The sequence below is a fragment of the Accipiter gentilis genome, chromosome Z (assembly GCF_929443795.1).
Source record: "Accipiter gentilis chromosome Z, bAccGen1.1, whole genome shotgun sequence".
NCBI lineage: Eukaryota > Metazoa > Chordata > Aves > Accipitriformes > Accipitridae > Astur > Astur gentilis.
In genome coordinates this window covers 60,009,152-60,026,001 of record NC_064919.1, presented here as the reverse complement: position 1 = coordinate 60,026,001, position 16,850 = coordinate 60,009,152, and the positions used below count along the sequence as shown (strand labels likewise).

The 16,850-nt window shown below is 36.2% G+C and overlaps 1 protein-coding gene across 7 annotated transcripts in view; it reads right to left on the bottom strand.

Annotated features, from left to right (window-relative positions):
• Positions 1-16,850, bottom strand: part of FCHO2 (FCH and mu domain containing endocytic adaptor 2) — a 96,123-nt gene that overhangs the window by 14,689 nt on the left and 64,584 nt on the right. For 4 of the 7 annotated variants that reach the window (XM_049794624.1, XM_049794619.1, XM_049794626.1 and 1 more), the window contains 8 exons: positions 16,503-16,557; positions 13,790-13,968; positions 13,190-13,204; positions 12,744-12,768; positions 11,975-12,017; positions 11,262-11,356; positions 5,645-5,748; positions 3,445-3,574 (listed from right to left, as the gene is read on the bottom strand). In XM_049794624.1, coding sequence (XP_049650581.1) covers positions 3,445-3,574; positions 5,645-5,748; positions 11,262-11,356; positions 11,975-12,017; positions 12,744-12,768; positions 13,190-13,204; positions 13,790-13,968; positions 16,503-16,557 — 646 coding nt within the window. Of the gene's footprint in view, positions 1-3,444; positions 3,575-5,644; positions 5,749-11,261; positions 11,357-11,974; positions 12,018-12,743; positions 12,769-13,189; positions 13,205-13,777; positions 13,969-16,502; positions 16,558-16,850 lie in introns of all 7 variants that reach the window. The other 3 variants (XM_049794620.1, XM_049794621.1, XM_049794622.1) reach the window with 3 other exon arrangements.

The window sequence follows — 16,850 nt, the reverse complement described above, 5'->3', positions numbered from 1 at the left end:
CTAAGGTAGTAAAATGCTCAGAATACTTCTCAGCACCATGAAAAAAATCTCAGTGCAATATTTAGGCCTCCTTAGATCAAAAATTGTACTCTAGTCAGCAGTGTTCAAAAATTCTTAGATGAACGAAATATTATGACACTGGCTGCAAAACACTAAGTTATTTACTTTTTTCAATATGAACAATAGGTTGGTTTTATTTATTCTTTCAGACAACATATGGGCCATGTTTCTAAAATTTTTCTTCTCTCACTGAAAACTACCAGTAAAAGCTGTGATTCTCAACAGTCTCAGGAATCCAGAAATCATGACTTCAAGGAGCAAATGTGCAGTAAAATAAGGAGTTAACAACAGCCAGAATTCTGTTTGATGACATATTGAACTCCAGAAGTATTCTCCACTAAAGCCAAAATATGCACTCAATGGATGTGGCACTATGTTTGCTGGGGTGTTTTACTGTCTTTTTCCCCAATTTACTATGGAACAAGAAACAATTGCAAAGCAGAGAGGAGGTGATTACCCTGCATTAATTATACCAGATTGTTTACAGATGTATACATTATTTTTAATTCTTTTACTTATAATGGCCTTCTGTATATTTTTATATTGATATTTGAAAATTATACAGAGTAATGCAAATATATAAATGATATTCCTATCAGTAAAAGACAAATACTGAATTTTTGTCTGAAGAGTGAAATTTATGAGGAATAACACCACTATTTTTACTTTTTTGGGGGAACACTGAAGCAAATATCTATCTATCTATCTATCTACATTTCTGACATGTATTTAAGGGACTACAAATGAGATAGTTTCTCTCTTATTTGCTCTGCCCCCACTGTTCATCACCTTTTGATTCATAAAAATCTATGCGTTCTCCTAAAAAACAATAAATTGAAACAAGTGTAACCTCTTAACCTGTCTGGAAGTCATTGTTTTGTTGCCTTGCTGCTGAAAATACAATGCAATGCAGTGATATCCAGCTTCAGGGTCTTCCACGCCTGCTGCAAGCTCTCAGAGGGATGGGGCATCACAGAGCTGCACCAAGGTGGTCTAGCTGCATTGCAGGCTGCAGCCCAGCTCAAGGCTCCAGTTCTAGCACCTTCAGCAGTAACAGCAAAGCTGGCTTTGAAGCCCTGCCATGTGCCTCAGCCCCGACCACCATTAACAGCCCCTGAGCTGTCTGACACAAGAGCTAGTGACACAACCATGCTAACCTCAAGGAGGTTGCCAAACTGCAGAATAAAAGACTGCATCATTGGTCATAAAAAGGGCAAATAAATAAACCTGATCAAATGGTTTTAGTTCTGTTTAGGAACAAAGATTCAGTAAATTTTAATATTGGCTGAATGGCTGTCATGAAAATAAAATTTATTTTAAAAAAACATTACCTTTATTATGTGTATCTTCAAAGATTTGTATTATAGAGAGAGACATTTTTTCCTACTTGTCGTAAGAGAATAAGGATTGTCAAAGTAAAAATGTATTCACTGCACTTGAAAGAAAATAGCAAAGACAAACTGAAGAAGCAAGACCATGTTTCAGGTTGGTTGGGGCGAGAAAGGTAGAGACAGAAGATTATGTTATATAAAAGTGGTTATATCAAGTTCTGGTGATGTCAGCAACATATAACTTGTTAAGTAGTTGAGCTTCCAAGCTACTTGTATCTGCCAGGTACCAGAAATAGCTGGAGAAACTTGTTTCAAAAGAAATACAATTTCATTAGGTGTAGTGTATTAGGATGATTAGCTGACATGTAAATCTGCTTTGAGTACAATACCTGGTGGTGTCTCACAAAGCTTTTCAATTGTAGGAAGATTTCCAATCAAAAGATCATCCTCTATTACATTTAAATGAAACAAAACATTGCAAGAAAACAAAATATTTCAAGCAAAACCAGATGTTAAAAAATTAAGATATGTAAAAATACTCTGCAAATTAAAATAACGTATAAAAGAAACATTCAATTATGCATGCTTTAAAGTTCACTTGGAAAAAGATAATTAGAGTCAACTCTCCATTATTCAGAACAAATGGAGTAAGGGAAACACTGGATTGTGCAAAAGTCAAAAGAATACAGACAGCAGTGCAGAGTATATCCTCAAGCCTCAAAGTCATTCAGCCATCTGCACTGTCCTTCCCAGCCTTCCAGGACTATTTAATTCATACAGTCAGTGCATATGGAACTGGCCTTGTTTATTTTTGCTAGGCCAGGGGCCAGGTTAATGACCATGTCAAACCTCGGTGTCAGCACACACCTCCTTACCTCTGCCCTCACCTCACAATCTCACTCTGTCACTGCCTCCAACACCACACACACTCAGAGCTGGGGCTATTCATGCTGCTGCCACCAACTTTTGGTTCCTTGGCACCAGTGCTGAGGCCTAAGGATGTGAGCCTGGATGGACTTTGGCAACCAAAATATCAGTTATCTTTCTGTAATGCTTCTCAGCATTTTGGAAACTGGTGGACAGTGAACTGTAGCGGCTAAGGCTGGCGAGACCTTACTAGCTTTGATCCTGCACAGGGTTGAAACAGCTCCACTGCTTGCAGTGCAGGACTCCCCCTAGAACCTGTGCAGATGCTCTCCTGAGCTGCTGAGCCTGGGTGAGGGATCCTTGGCATCAGTAACATTCATAGGTAACTGAGTGTTAACTCAAGAATCTGATTTAACTTGGGACTAAAGTGCTAACAGTGTTCAGGAATGAAATACTTCAGTTGTGCTAAAGAAAGAAGTTAAAAGTGTCTTAAAAAAATGCAAACAAACAAACGAAAAACCTAATAAGTTTCCTTTCCATTTTTTATAACCAAATATCAAAACTGAAGGACTTCCCTTTAAAAACATAAGAAAACCTTCTGAAATTAGTGGCAACACATGAAGACTAATTTGCTTTTCATCTTCATCTTTTTTGTTTGTTTTGCTTATACTAAGCATCTCTGTTTAGCTTATATACTTCACAAACTTGAAGAAAAAGGTGCATTGGTTTCATTTTTTTGAAAATCGCAATTAGAGGATAACAAACAAAATAAAAAGAACATAGAAGAACTCAATTTTGTGAACATTTATATTCATTCAAATTTATCAGTATCCACAAATATTTCTGCACCTATACAATAACATCTTCTGAACAAACAGATGATAGCATTTTGTGCTTGATGACTGGATATACAAGCATAATAAATAAGAATTCATAGAATATTAATTTTGAAAAATATTTCCCTAAAGAACATGCCATAATTTGATCTATGGTCTAATCTAATTAAATCCACTGGCCTGTCTCTCAGTGTCATTTAGAAGCAGGTATTGCAAAGGATGCTTGAAGTACCTAGACTGGACTCACATATGGAACAACTAACTCCAATGAATGGTTTTCCTAACAGGTGGGACCTAGTGGCAGAATAATGCTATTTCTAAAATAAGTTAAAATGCTTAATTTAACTTACCAACTGTAGGTGTGTTGGCTGCACTGAGAGAAGCAGAAGAGGATATTGAGGAAATGCTCTCTGCACGTGCCAAGGGAGCTGCAGGAGGTGGACTTGAGTTGGAGGTCAATGGAGGGCTGAATGGCCTAGGCTGAACAAAAGAGATTACAAGAGTATTACACAAAGTGGTTTTAAAGAGATGAAAAAAAGACTGTAAGTAGAAGAGTTCTTCATTTCATGCCCCAATCAATTTCGTTTCTCAACATAGTTCCTTTAATGCTTTATCTACCCTAGTTTTTAGTACAAAACAGAGAACCCACATTTTCCATTGGAATCAATTCCATTATTTCATAGATTATCATTATTAATTTTTTGCCTGGGTAGTTAAGTCTAATATATTTGATTATGTAGCAGCCTGTCAATAATCGTGCTACAACACAGTAGCAGAACCTAAGCCTACAGCCATGTATAAGTGTGCAGCAAATGTGGATTTACAGAGCTAAGGGAGAGCTACTAACAAAGTGGAAGTGAGTCCAGCAGAGGGCAACTAAAATAGTTGGGTCTGGAGTACAAGAGAGAGGTACAGGCTGGAGGACCTGGGTTTGTTCAGCCTGGAGAACAGAAGCCTAAGGAGTAGTCTTTTACTAGCTAAAAGGGGGTATAAAGAAGGCAGAGTCAGGCTCTTCTCAAAGGTGCAAGAGCTACAGCAAAGAAAATTTCAGCTGAAATTAGGGAAAAAATTTCTTCTTATAACTTGTGGGACACGTTGCCCAAAGAGACTGAAGATCTCCCTTTCTGGACATGTTCAAAACTCAGCATGTCCCTGAGCAACCTGATGCAATTTTGAAGTTGGCCCTTCTTTGAGCAGGAGGCTGGCCTAGAGATCTTCAAAAAACCCTTCCATCCTAAGTCTCTGGATGGTTTGATGATTCACTTAACTGTTAAGGTTAAGTAATAATCATTTTGGGATTAACCTATCTAAGAGGTACTGGAACACCTGAGGCATCTATTTTGGCTGGGTAACTGTTTGGTTTTTTGTTGTTGTTTTTTTTTTTTGTTGGTTGGTTGGTTTTGGGACTCTCTTGTTTTGTTTTAATTGCAGTTCGATCATGCTTGTTGCTGTGTATGTGGTTTTTATACAGACTATGGGAATTGTAAAAGGAGTTGATATATAATGAAGATAACTGTCAATCTTCCAGTTGTATTCAGATAATAGCCAATTTCTAAAACAACAGTATAAAATGAATGTAGCTTTGTGCAGAATCATACTTTATAGCAGAACAGTACCAGCTGAATTCTTCTTTTTAATTATGATGACAGGAAGAACAGATTCCTTGGTCTAAGAGCAATTACTACAATTTTATATTGGAATAAGAAAAGAATCTCAAAATGAACCCTATTCTGACCTTACAGAAATGCAAAACAGTTTAAAAATGTTTCAGTTTTGTTAAAGCATAAGACCAGAATTTTGTCCATAACAAGAATATGGTGAAAATATCTTGCTACTTTGAAAGACAGCAAGAGGATCTTACCATGGTAACATTTTTCCAAGTCAGTAAGTCAAATGAAACCCAAAGAATCCTAATATTCACAGAGGAGATTAAGCGTGGCTTGGTCTGATACGCTGTCTGGGTATTTGCATTCTTTGCCACATTCCTTATCGGCAGGTGGACCCACTGCAGGCAGTGGGCAGAGATGCAGGCAGTGTGCAACCTCTCACTATCCTGATGGGCAGCTGCTGCAATCTGCCACCTCCCTTCTCCACCAACCAGCGCCAAGGGCAGAGAGAAGTCACAGCAGGGCTACTTGTGTCAACACATGACTGATAAAGATCTGCTTAATACCATTCATTCCCAAAAGCTTTGGTGATATCCCTGAATCAATGGAGCTTTGTTAATAACTTCACTAATATTTCACATTTTGAAAACTTCAGTCTCATATACATGCTATCCTTTCATTATCGAATTATTGATTTGTTCAATTAAAAACATTCAGCCGATGCAAAAATTAGGTTTTGGACCTTAGTAGTTCTATTAAGAATTATTTTGTTATAGTAATATAGTTATGAACAACTTCCATGCCTATCTGGCAATGGTGAAAATTTGCTTATGTGATTCTTTGAACATCAGCTGGAAAGTAACTCCACTATAACAACATAAATGAATGGTGTATGTGAAATCAAGTTACAATGGAGAATTAAAAAAAACCAGTCAATACATACTATTTCATTAATCCCACTAAGTTTCCCAGTAGACAGTTTTGGTCTTGAAGCAGGCCTTGGAGGGGGTACAATGGTGCTTACAGAAAGAGGAGTTGTGGGCCTTGCTGAAAGAAAGCAGATTTAAGGAAATAAATATTAGAAAGGTGACACTGAACTTAAATATGTACTCACTTGAATAGAATAACTGCAAGTTATGTTTCTATTAGAAGTTCCTATTTTAGAAGATCCATTTTGTAACATTTACCACTGATCATAAATGCTTTTAAAATAGGGCCATGTGATACCCTGAAAAGTGACTCTAAAAATGGCATCATGGGCTTTCTCCCTTTTTTTTTTTTACACCAAATTTTGCCCACTGAAATCCCATTGACTTCAATAAATATACAGCAGCGTAACAGGTAAATTACTCTGTTGATTGTAAGAACACACTAAGTCCTTATTATCTCTTAGCCAAGCTATCAGAAGTAAAAAGCAGTTAAAAAAATAGTGCCCCCATGTCCTTCTAAACCTAACAGAAATAACTAACAGATGGTAGCAGCAGTACAAAGATGCCACTTTTACAAAGTCACTTTTCTGAATAGAATGAATAGAACTGTATTTTAAAATAAATGTTAGATGCCATCCAATGAGTTCACCAGATCTAAAATTAACCTCAAAATAGACTGAAATCCTAATATATGACTATGTTGTTACAGTACATCCTATTATCTCCCTCAAATTATTCTGGATGATTCTTTTTTAATTAAATCAGCTAATGTTATTTAAAATGCAACTTTAAGTATTAAGTTTTCTCAGGCATTCAGCATAACTCTGCTGTGGTTTAAGTACAGGAGTTTCATCAGTGACTTGGGAAGAAAAAAATTAGGCTAATACCGACCACATCCACCTTAAGAGTTGCAAACTGAAATGTCCCCAGATAAATTAACTTCTAAAACATCAGTCATTCCTGTAAAATTCTTATTATGTCCCAAGCTGACAGTGCATGCTAAACACCAAGTAGTCTGCTGCAGTACCACAGGTATTCAGTGAATCATGGCATGCTTGCCCAAATGCGCTTTACTGTGATACCATCGATGCTTCAAAATACTAGGTGTTAAAAAAGAACAGTTTTAAATCCAATTTATTTAAATTTATTTAATCTGAAAATATCTATACAAAGCCATTTAGGAATGGAATTGGTTTTGCAAATTCAGTCACTTAAATTTTTGAGATCTCACTGCTGACATCCCAGAAAAACACATTCTTATTTCTAGAGAAGCAAAGCTCTGCATAGTTAAGAGAAAACAATGCTTTTAATTGAATAACTTCAATTTTTATTATTATTTCAAGCTGAATATTTACTTCATTGTCATAACTTCCAAGGAAGTTGGTGCTTACAAGCAGTTTAGTACATTCTAAGTAAAAAGATGAGTTAATTTTAACATCAGGTGAGTGCTAATAACAAAAGAAAAATGAGTCCGAAGTTTGCTTTTTGGTGTCAGTTATTAGCAAAGAGCAGTACACAATGCATGCTTGCCATACCCTTATTTGTATGAGCACAAGAAGACACTAAACTATAGTCCAGTAGTGCTGAAGATGATGCGGAAGAAATTTCAGCAGCAGTGCCAGTTTCTTCAATGAATAATTGTTCATGGCATATAGTATTATTGAAAAGGTCACTTTGATCCTCAGAAGCACAGCTGTTGGAAGAATTCCCAAGCAAAGCAGAAGAGGCAAGGCAGGCATTTTCAGTTTTAAAATGCAATCTTTGGGGCTCCTTCTTGTCTGTGCTTGTGTGTCTAACTGTAAGAAGTTCATCAGCAAATGAAATCCACTGACTCTGAGACCGTGAAACACAGGATAAAGTACTGGTACTCCCTGATGGTGCTGCTGTAACACCAGATTTGCACAAACTGCTGATGGTAAAGTCTGGTGAGGATGGGCTTGTAGACCCAGAATCTGTCTGGTGCCCAAGCAAAGACTGAGATACTCTACACCCAGGCAAATCAGTGGTAGATGAGAAGGAGCTCCTATTGTGCTCTTTCAGTGTAGCTGAAGAAAAAGGGAAGAATTGAAACTAGGACCAACACTGAAAAGATAAGAATTTCAATATTCAAAAGAGTATTCAATATCCACTGCACGAGGATTACTAGCCAGCATGAAAAATAATGGCTCTGGTAGGCTAAAAATCCCACCACTTACAAATAAAAGAAAAAAAAGCCCAGCCATATATCACATGTACTTCATTCACACTGCCAAACATGTCACTTTCCAGTTTTTAAGTAAACCAAAAAGTAATTTATTGTATTTCTCTCCACTTAAGGCCCTACTTCTCATGACTTTCCTTATTCCTCTAACTTCCTCCCTGTCTTGGCTTAGCTTCCTCTCATCTTTGTCTTTTCCTTCTTGTGTCCTACTTCATTTTTGTTTCCTCTCCATAGTTTTCTGCTTTCATTTCTTTCCAAGTTATTTAATCAAACCTATCCTATTCTGTTCCTTCCAAACATTTTTAGCCTCTCACCCTTAACATTTGTAAAGGGAAGGCCCAACATAAATGGCTGTCCAGAGAATGAATGAAGACAATGCAATCCTGAGATCTTGTTTGATATTCTTCTGTCTGCATCAACCTGTATCTAGTGAGTACCTATATGTATAAGGCATCATCCACCCCAGTTTATTTCCTATCTCATCCTAGAATCTTAAGGCTGCTGGAAAACAGGAGTTTTCCACAATTATTCCCTGCATTTGGATGTTGCCTGTTGCAGTAGATGACAACAGAAGCAGAAAATGCAAGGTTAGTCAATTCTCAACATCTTGCAGATTGGCAAAGCTAGCAGCAACAGCAGAGAGACTTACAGAATCAAAAAAGAGAGCAACACATTAAAAGTTCAGATCAAAAGTGTAGGTGTCCTCTCTACAGTGGTCCTTTTGCCATGAACAAGTACATTCTCTAAGCCCATATAAACAGAGTTTTAACACAGCTTTCCCTTTCCAACAGATATTTTAAATATCATTCAAAGGCTTTAAAATACTACTGTGAATCCTGTTCAAAAAGCAATGTGGAAATGTTCAAAACTTTTAAAAATACATATAGAGGAAAATGAGGAAGATAAATAAAAAGAAGCATATTTACAATATTAATAGATGGCTAAAAAATGTCTGTTGTGTTTGTTCAAGATAACAAAGTTAACTTAAACTTCTAATAAAGCAGGATTATTCATGGATGACCAAAGTTTACTTCTGTGCTGCATAAACCACTGTCTCCTCAAATACCATGGTAGTTTAAGTGTTCAATGATTAACACAGAGTTACGAAACAATATCTAAAGAAATGCTTTAACAGTAAAAAGAAAAAAGTGATCTGTGGGACATGCTACATCATGATATGCAGATTTGCTGTATACAAAATAACTAATCTATGTAATTTAAGCTTTGGATTGAGATTCTCAAAAGCTTTAAGCATCAGCTTACCTATATTAACCTTCAAGTTGAAGATAAACCCCAGATTTCAAGGAAAATACAATCAGATCAAAGTTGTGTATTTTTTAAAGTCTTTAGAACTAAGCTGCAGTTTAGTGAGCAGCAGAACTTGATTTAAACAACAGTATGACCTATATCAATCCAGTATTTTTTTCCCAAATGTATTAGTAATTTGTTATACTTTAGAACACTCACTTTCTACTTAACTCCATGGATCATTTCACAAGCGTAAATTCTTAGTTAACTCCTAGAACAGCAATACTTTAAATAATTATTTAGCAGATAAAGTTTGCCAAGGCACAGATGTCTTATATCTAAAATTGACTTATGCCCACAGGACACACTATTCCACCAATTTCAATGAAATGAAGGGTTCTGTGCATAAGCCTCTTTCGGGTATGAGGGCTCATGTAGATGACTCTCCCCCAGATACAGCTACAGAGGATGTTACGGATCCAAATTACCTGTCACTACTCATCAGCCAGAGTACTTTCTCCACAGTTCTGCTGCCAGGAGGGACTGTATGAACATTTCCTACCCTGCTTTGACTTCCCATCCAGGCATAGCAATAAAAACAACCATCAGCACAACAAATTAAGTATCCTCTGCCTTCCTCTACCAACTCCCAACACCAGACCAAAGCTAGCAAACCCAGATTATTTTGAGAATAATAACCACTTCCTTTCAGCATATTGCAGTAATAGATATCTCTATATAATTTATCCTTAAATATGTCACAAATTTGGATCCACTAGCCAATAATCTTGACTGGTTACCTAAATGAGGAAGAGACAAACTAATAATTTCCATAAACTAGATTTGTTAAAAACCGTAACTTTTAAGGAACACAAATTTGTAGTGAAAGAATAAGTTCCATTTAAAACCCAAAATGTTACATAGCAATGCTGGTTGCTGCTAAAAGGACATTACTAAGGCCAAGAAGAATTAACACTAGTTGTGCAGAATTCCCCTATTGATACATGTACTCTTCCTTAATGTTCTTCAATCTGTATGATTAAGCACAGAGGAAAATGGCCAGAAAGCCATGATTGTGAACAAAGAAGTGAGATCTGTTATAACTTTTGGAATATGAATACCTAGCAGGGGTGGAAAATAGATATGCGGTAGGTAGACTGAAAAGAACTATGAAACAGTGTATCTACTACTGTTAGTAAATAGTAGATTCTGCTTTAAACCCCCCAAGATAATCAACATAATAAATAATTTAAATAAATACTTTTAGTAAGCAGTTCCTAACATAGCCATAATACCTGGTTTTGTTTTGGTCTCTCCTTCCTTTTTCTGAACTAGTTTCTCAACATCTCCTGCTCTCAGCCTCTTCAACACATGTAACCACTCATATGCCATTTTGCCTCCCTCTCCTTCACTGCCTTTTGGATGTAACAATGAATATTGACTATTTTTGGTTTTGTTTTTTTTTCCCCCCTCCCCCAAAGAACAGGTTTCAGGAAAGCCTGCCAGTGTCTTGCCCACACTAATATCCCTCAGAATCCTGCACCCCAAAATTCCCAAGCTCCCTCCCCCTCTGCCTCCCATACTCGTCAGCCCACCCTTTTCCTCCCAATACCCCTGCTCTCAGGTGGTGCCAGGAACTCCCCCTTAATTCTAGTCTCAGCCCTGCCACTTTTATCTGGCTCCCCTTGGATTATGCCCACACATTTCCTAACAGAATCATGGTTTCCTACAGGAAACAAGTTCCAAACAGCAAAGCTCCACGGTGCCTGTGTACTTTACTGGAAAGAAGAAACCTATCCCTATTCACAGTGCAAACTCAGCTTGTCTCACACTTGCTGCGACAACCTCCATTTAATCTCCGAGCCCAACCAGCTGAAAAAAATAGGATTATACGTCTAGATGGTGATCATTTTTTTGGAAAGTGAGAGAAGGTGATAAAAAAAGGCAGAAGCAAGATAGAATTTTTTTAAGGTTTCTAGTGTTCCCTCTTCCCCCTTGCTCCCTAGCTTGAAAGCCTGATACACTGCACTCTCAGTTGTGTATTACTTGTAAGATAGTATACCGCTTTACAAAATTCTTTCATTTCAATAGTCAAAGCATGTCCCCTTGCAATAACTAAAAAAGCAACAACAGAACATCCTGAAGTATATAGAGAAAACATTTTCTACTACCAAATATTGTACCTGAGGAGGATGAAGATGCCAAGGAAGCTGAAGAGGAAGACTCAAGAGAACTGCTGAAGAGTGGATCCCATGCCAGGAGGTCACTGTTCCCCTTTCTATATTATGAGTCACAATTGGAATATAAATGGAAGATGTATATACTCATAAAAATCAAATGACAACTTCAGTTGTAGTTTGATAATAAATACAATAATATGATAAATAAATTTGATAAATTCTTCTTTATTAGTCTTTGCATCTGGAAATAAAAAGTACTTACAAATTGCAGGTCAAGGAACTGATTTACACATAAAAAGACTATCTGAACTGACATTGTGGTGCAAGTTTGTGTGTGGACATACTTCATAATGTCAGTTAAATGATTGTCATTTTCAAGGAGACATACCTCTTAAAATCCATTTCTTTCAGTATCTGCATACATAAGCAAGGTATACAGACCTGTCCAAATTTAGGGCTTGTAATCTGAAACACTTTACCAGGGAACACTATAACTGTCTTAATTATAATTTGAGATTTTAATTAAAACCCAGTATTTTATAATCATGTAATTATAAATATCGAGACAGATCACAATGAAGCAAATGTATTAGAAGAGTAAAACAAATAGAAATCTTGCAGTCAGCTGATATTTCCAACGAGTTTCCAAGTATTAGATCAAAATAAGACCAAATTTCTGCAAAATTCTATTTGGTAGAACTTTAAATTTAACTTACTCATTAGTTGGAGCAGAAAGCTTTGATTTTGTTAACTCTTCACCTAAGCAAAAGACACAGTATTATCACCAAAGCTGTGACACTCTAAAATAAAAATGCCAGCTTCATTATAAAAAGATAGTAAATATTAATGGTTGCAGTTCAAAACTACTTATGAAATATTAAAATGGAAAAGACAAAATATATTAGTTCCGATAATATAAATTCAGATACTCCTGAAAAACCTTCTAATAGGAGAGGACTACAAAGAGCAATGCATTTTGGGGGAAGTGCTGTTCACTTGAAATTTCTTCCCTAAATTACAGTTGACAGAAATATTATTCTTCAGTGAATTTGGCTTGGTTTCCCACTGAAAAAAACCCTACAGGATAGAGACTAATGCTCTGTCCTCTATCTCCATGACCATGTTTGTGTTTGACTATAAAACAGACAGAGTGTGCTTTTCTGGTTTGTGGATCGTACTAAACTTGAGTGGGTAGGAGGGTTTTAAGAACTTGCACAGGAGTCTTTTCCATGGGGTCCCCTCTTTGGCTCTTGGATGTGTTCCTCATTACTGTCACAGCCAGCCTCATCTGTTTCCCAGAATAGGGAACAGCTGAGTTTATAGAAAAATAAGAGGTATCTAGAAATGACAAGGGGAATATTTTTTTCCTATTTGAAATACAGAAACTTAGTAAGTTTCTTTCCTCAACAATTAAAAAACAATCTATTTTCATGCTCTGTTAAAAAACTAACATAAATAGACAAAAAGTTAAAGATGCACACTTACTGGATGAATTTTGATTCATTTGTGCCTGAAATGGGGAAAAAAAAGAAGAAGAAAGGAATAAATTCTTCTACCAACTGTTAATAAAAATGCTTAACAGTCCCAGGGTTCTTATTTCACTTCAAATTCCTGTGAGATACTTTGCCTGGCAAATGCCAGGCAAAACATTCTGAGCTTGCTGAAGGCCAGAACATGAGCCAGGACAGAGCAACCAGTGCACACCCACCACACCAATAAGAAAAGGCACGAACAAACACTGTAGAGCTGACAAAGGGAGCAGTATTACTAAACCCCTTTACAGGCTGGGGCAGTAAAATTAAACAGCTTATATATCACATGGTATATATGAAAAGAAACATTCCTAAGGTTTTCCCAATAACTCCCCTCACATATTACAGTGACTTGGTTTTAATCTAAAAATGTGAATCAAAAAGCCATTCTGTACTTACAGGACTGTGTCTCTGCTTTCAAAACGTGTGTGTGGGGGGAGAGAAAAATCATCATTATTATTTTAATATGTTGTGCACAATATTTTCCTTAAAATCAGAGCCATTCTTATTCTGATCTGAATATTTTACTAGCATAATTTAATACTATTTATTTATAGTATCACCTCATGGCATGAAGGATCATTCTGTGGATTGGCATAATACATCAATAAAAGCTGCACTGTAAATGTTACATGTATCCACATTATATGATCTGTTTTAACGGTTTGTATATTATTGAATACTAATTAGTAAACTATGTTAAAAGCTAAGCTCAGCTAACTGCGTGATGTGTTCAAATGTCTTGTGGTGGCAACAGCAGAAAGACAAGGACTGAGCATTCCCAAGACTCAAAGGAAATTTAAAATCTGAGAAGGGAGAATTACTTAATGTTACACTGCAATAAAGTGTACCAAAGATGACCCTTGTGCACAAGAAAAAAAGAATCATTGAACTTGAACATAGAATAAATTCTGAACATTAAAATATATGTTTACACTAAAGATTCTTTACCACTTTTCTCTTCTATGCATTAAAAATACAAAGAACAAAATAACTTACAGATATTGCTGGAGAAAGAGTGATGTTCCCTATAGATACTTTTAATTCATCCAAGGAAGGCATGGTATATTGAGAGCTATTATTTGCCTGGACAGGTTTTATTTCTACATGGAACCTCCTGGGTTCATCATCTTCAGAGTCAGAATCACTGGATGAATAGAAATGGTTCTCTTTGGTATGTTTTTGTCAGTTAAGGTGGAAATACTTCAAATCCATCTGCTTAATCCATTTCATAATTACGCTCTACATAATGCTGATATTAAGTGAACATCACAGATAAACAATGTTGCCTAACCTCTTCGTGCGCTTATACAGACCTTTCAGATATATCCACTGTCCAAAATGCACAACTCAGAGTTAAAATTTAGTCTTTATAGTTCATTCATCTTCATAATGGTATTCTGTTCTGAAAGACACTATGTCATATAACTGAACAACTGCATATTTGAAGGCATCAGGATAAATTAAAGATTCTTAAGTAGCAACACTTCTGCATGTTAAATTTATTATTTGTAAAACTCAACCAGAGATTCTAACACATGTATGAAAAAAGTAGAAATCTTTTTTAAACCAAGTGAAGGAAAGCCCTAGTCTTTTTAATTAGCAGTGAAATGGCCACGGTACCTGTACCAAGCATTAACAGTAGAGGAAGCAGAAGCAGCAGCCATTATTATTTGCCCCTTTTGCAGAGTGGCACTGAAAATTTTGCAGGAAAGAATGCCAGTTACACAGAAGATTGCAGAGTAAACTGATCAATGTCAGCTGCTTAAAGCACTGTCATCCTTGGCAAAAAAGGAATCACAACAAAAACTCAGTCCTCAAAATAAGCAAAATACACAGATTAATTTAGCCTTGGTTCTTTATATGTACAGGAGCTGCACTGAACAAAAGCTCTGAAAGGCCTATGCCAGGTCTTAAAAGATGCATTTGTTTTGACAAGAAAGAATTTGAATTTTTTCCTCTATCTAAACATAAAAGTTCCATATCACCTAGGGGGAGCATACATATTCTATACCTTGCTTGTTATTTTCACTTGGAAATATGCTAGCCATTTGAATTAAATCTCTGCAAACTATTCCTTGACAAAGAATAGAATCTGAACCCTAAAGACATTCCAAATCCATTTCAACTGAAAGAATCCCTGAGTCATGGTGAGGAAAAAGTCAAATGTCTTCATCTTACAGCCCATCTGTCCCCCTAAATGGATCATATCTAGAAAAGAAAGCTTCAAAGACAAGTCGTTTTTCATTTCATCAAAAGATCTTGTCTTGAAAGTTATCACCAAGTTTCACGATTCATTTCCCACGAATCAGGCAGCTCTCGTAAAGTGCTTTTTAAACACTCAAGACTGGACTTAAGACTGACTGCCATTATGATAAAATAATGTCCTTTAACAAATCATCTCAAGAGTTCCCACCAACAGAATAAATATCTAGTCTTGGAAGCTAAGGAAAGAAAAGAGGAAGAGAACTGATGAATTCCTGAATCTGATAAAAATCTTCAGAAGCTGAAGTACTACCTGGCTGATAGGGACTGCAAATCATTGAGCTTTTTCACTGAATGTATGGCCTTTTCTATTGTTTCACAGCAAAAAGGATGATGTAGAAAAGGATGCCCAGATGAATCATTTACAAAGCATGAATGTTGTTCAGTCCTCTCTCCTTTCCATAAATTCATGCAAAGCATGAAATAATGACCCTCTCAGAACTGGATAAAAGTCTTTCACTTTTCTATCAGTTTTGTAAATAGGAGATAACACGAACTGCTTTTATTGGTATAGGAGTCTTCACTGGTGCCAACAGAGGCATATTCTGCAAAGTTGATGAAAACAGAGAAGCTATGATGATAGACTGGCCCACTTCAATGTACTGTTAACTGCTCAAAAGTTTTCACAATGTACGGTAATTGCAAAGTGTAAGTTTACCATTTATCTGCAGTAGCCAGAGAATTCAGTGAAAACATTTCCAAAAATGAGCTATCTTGCTTACATATTAGGCTTGCTTAGATCTACAGCAATTATTCCCAGCTCTTAAATAGAGCTTCCCTCTGTTTCTGATGGGAAGAAAAAAGAGGACAAGAATTTTTTCCTTCAAAGGAAGACCAGAGAAAAATCATGAGCCTTCACAAAAAATCACTCATAATGAAAATCTATTCTGCATATCAAAGCTATTATTAAAAAGACAATAAAATCTAGAAGCACCAATAAGAAACAGCATGTGGACATTGGTAACAAAAATCCTATTTCTAGACTGCTGTAGTTCCCAGTCATTTTAATGGTGTTATAAAAAAGTGGGAGGGTGCAGGTATAGAACAGATAACCACTCCGTAGGCTTAAGAAAGATTTACAAACTTCACAAACTCTCTGAGAGCTTTTTAAGGAAAAAAATCTGCATGGTCACCTTAAAGCTTTTGTTCAGGTTTTTTTTTTTGTTTTATTTTGTTTGGTTTTTTTTTTTTTACTTTCAGACAAAACCCATCCTCCTAAAGTTCCCAGGACATTTGATCTAATCTTTAACATTTGCACACACACAAAGTCTAAGATAGACAAAATTCTGTACATTTTGCAAAAGCTATGAACATAAGAATACAAGGTTGCAACACAAACATGAATGTCATTCATCCTCCTTTACTTAACACTCAAATCAGTACTTCCTCTCTCCAAAGAACTGTAGTAACATCAAATAACTTGGCACAGTAATAGTGAAAAGGATATCCTGTGTTGCTTCTGGTTTAATGCTGTATCCTTCATCATCTACATCAGGAATGTTCTAAAAACAACAACAAAAATTATGATATTGACAAATAACTAAAACCCCATGTTTTTGCATCTGACTGAATTTTATATCGCTGATAAATTAAAATTTGATTACAACAGCTCACACAAGTCATTGTTATTCACCATTAATTATTACAGTTATCTCAAGTTATGATCCGTAGTTCAGAAGTAGCATGACAAGATACCTTAGGAACAGAATAAAACAAAACAACCTCCAAATTTCCTATGAAAACTGGCAAGTTTGAATGCATCTGCTTTTACTGGTACTCTATCAAAAGGGTCAGA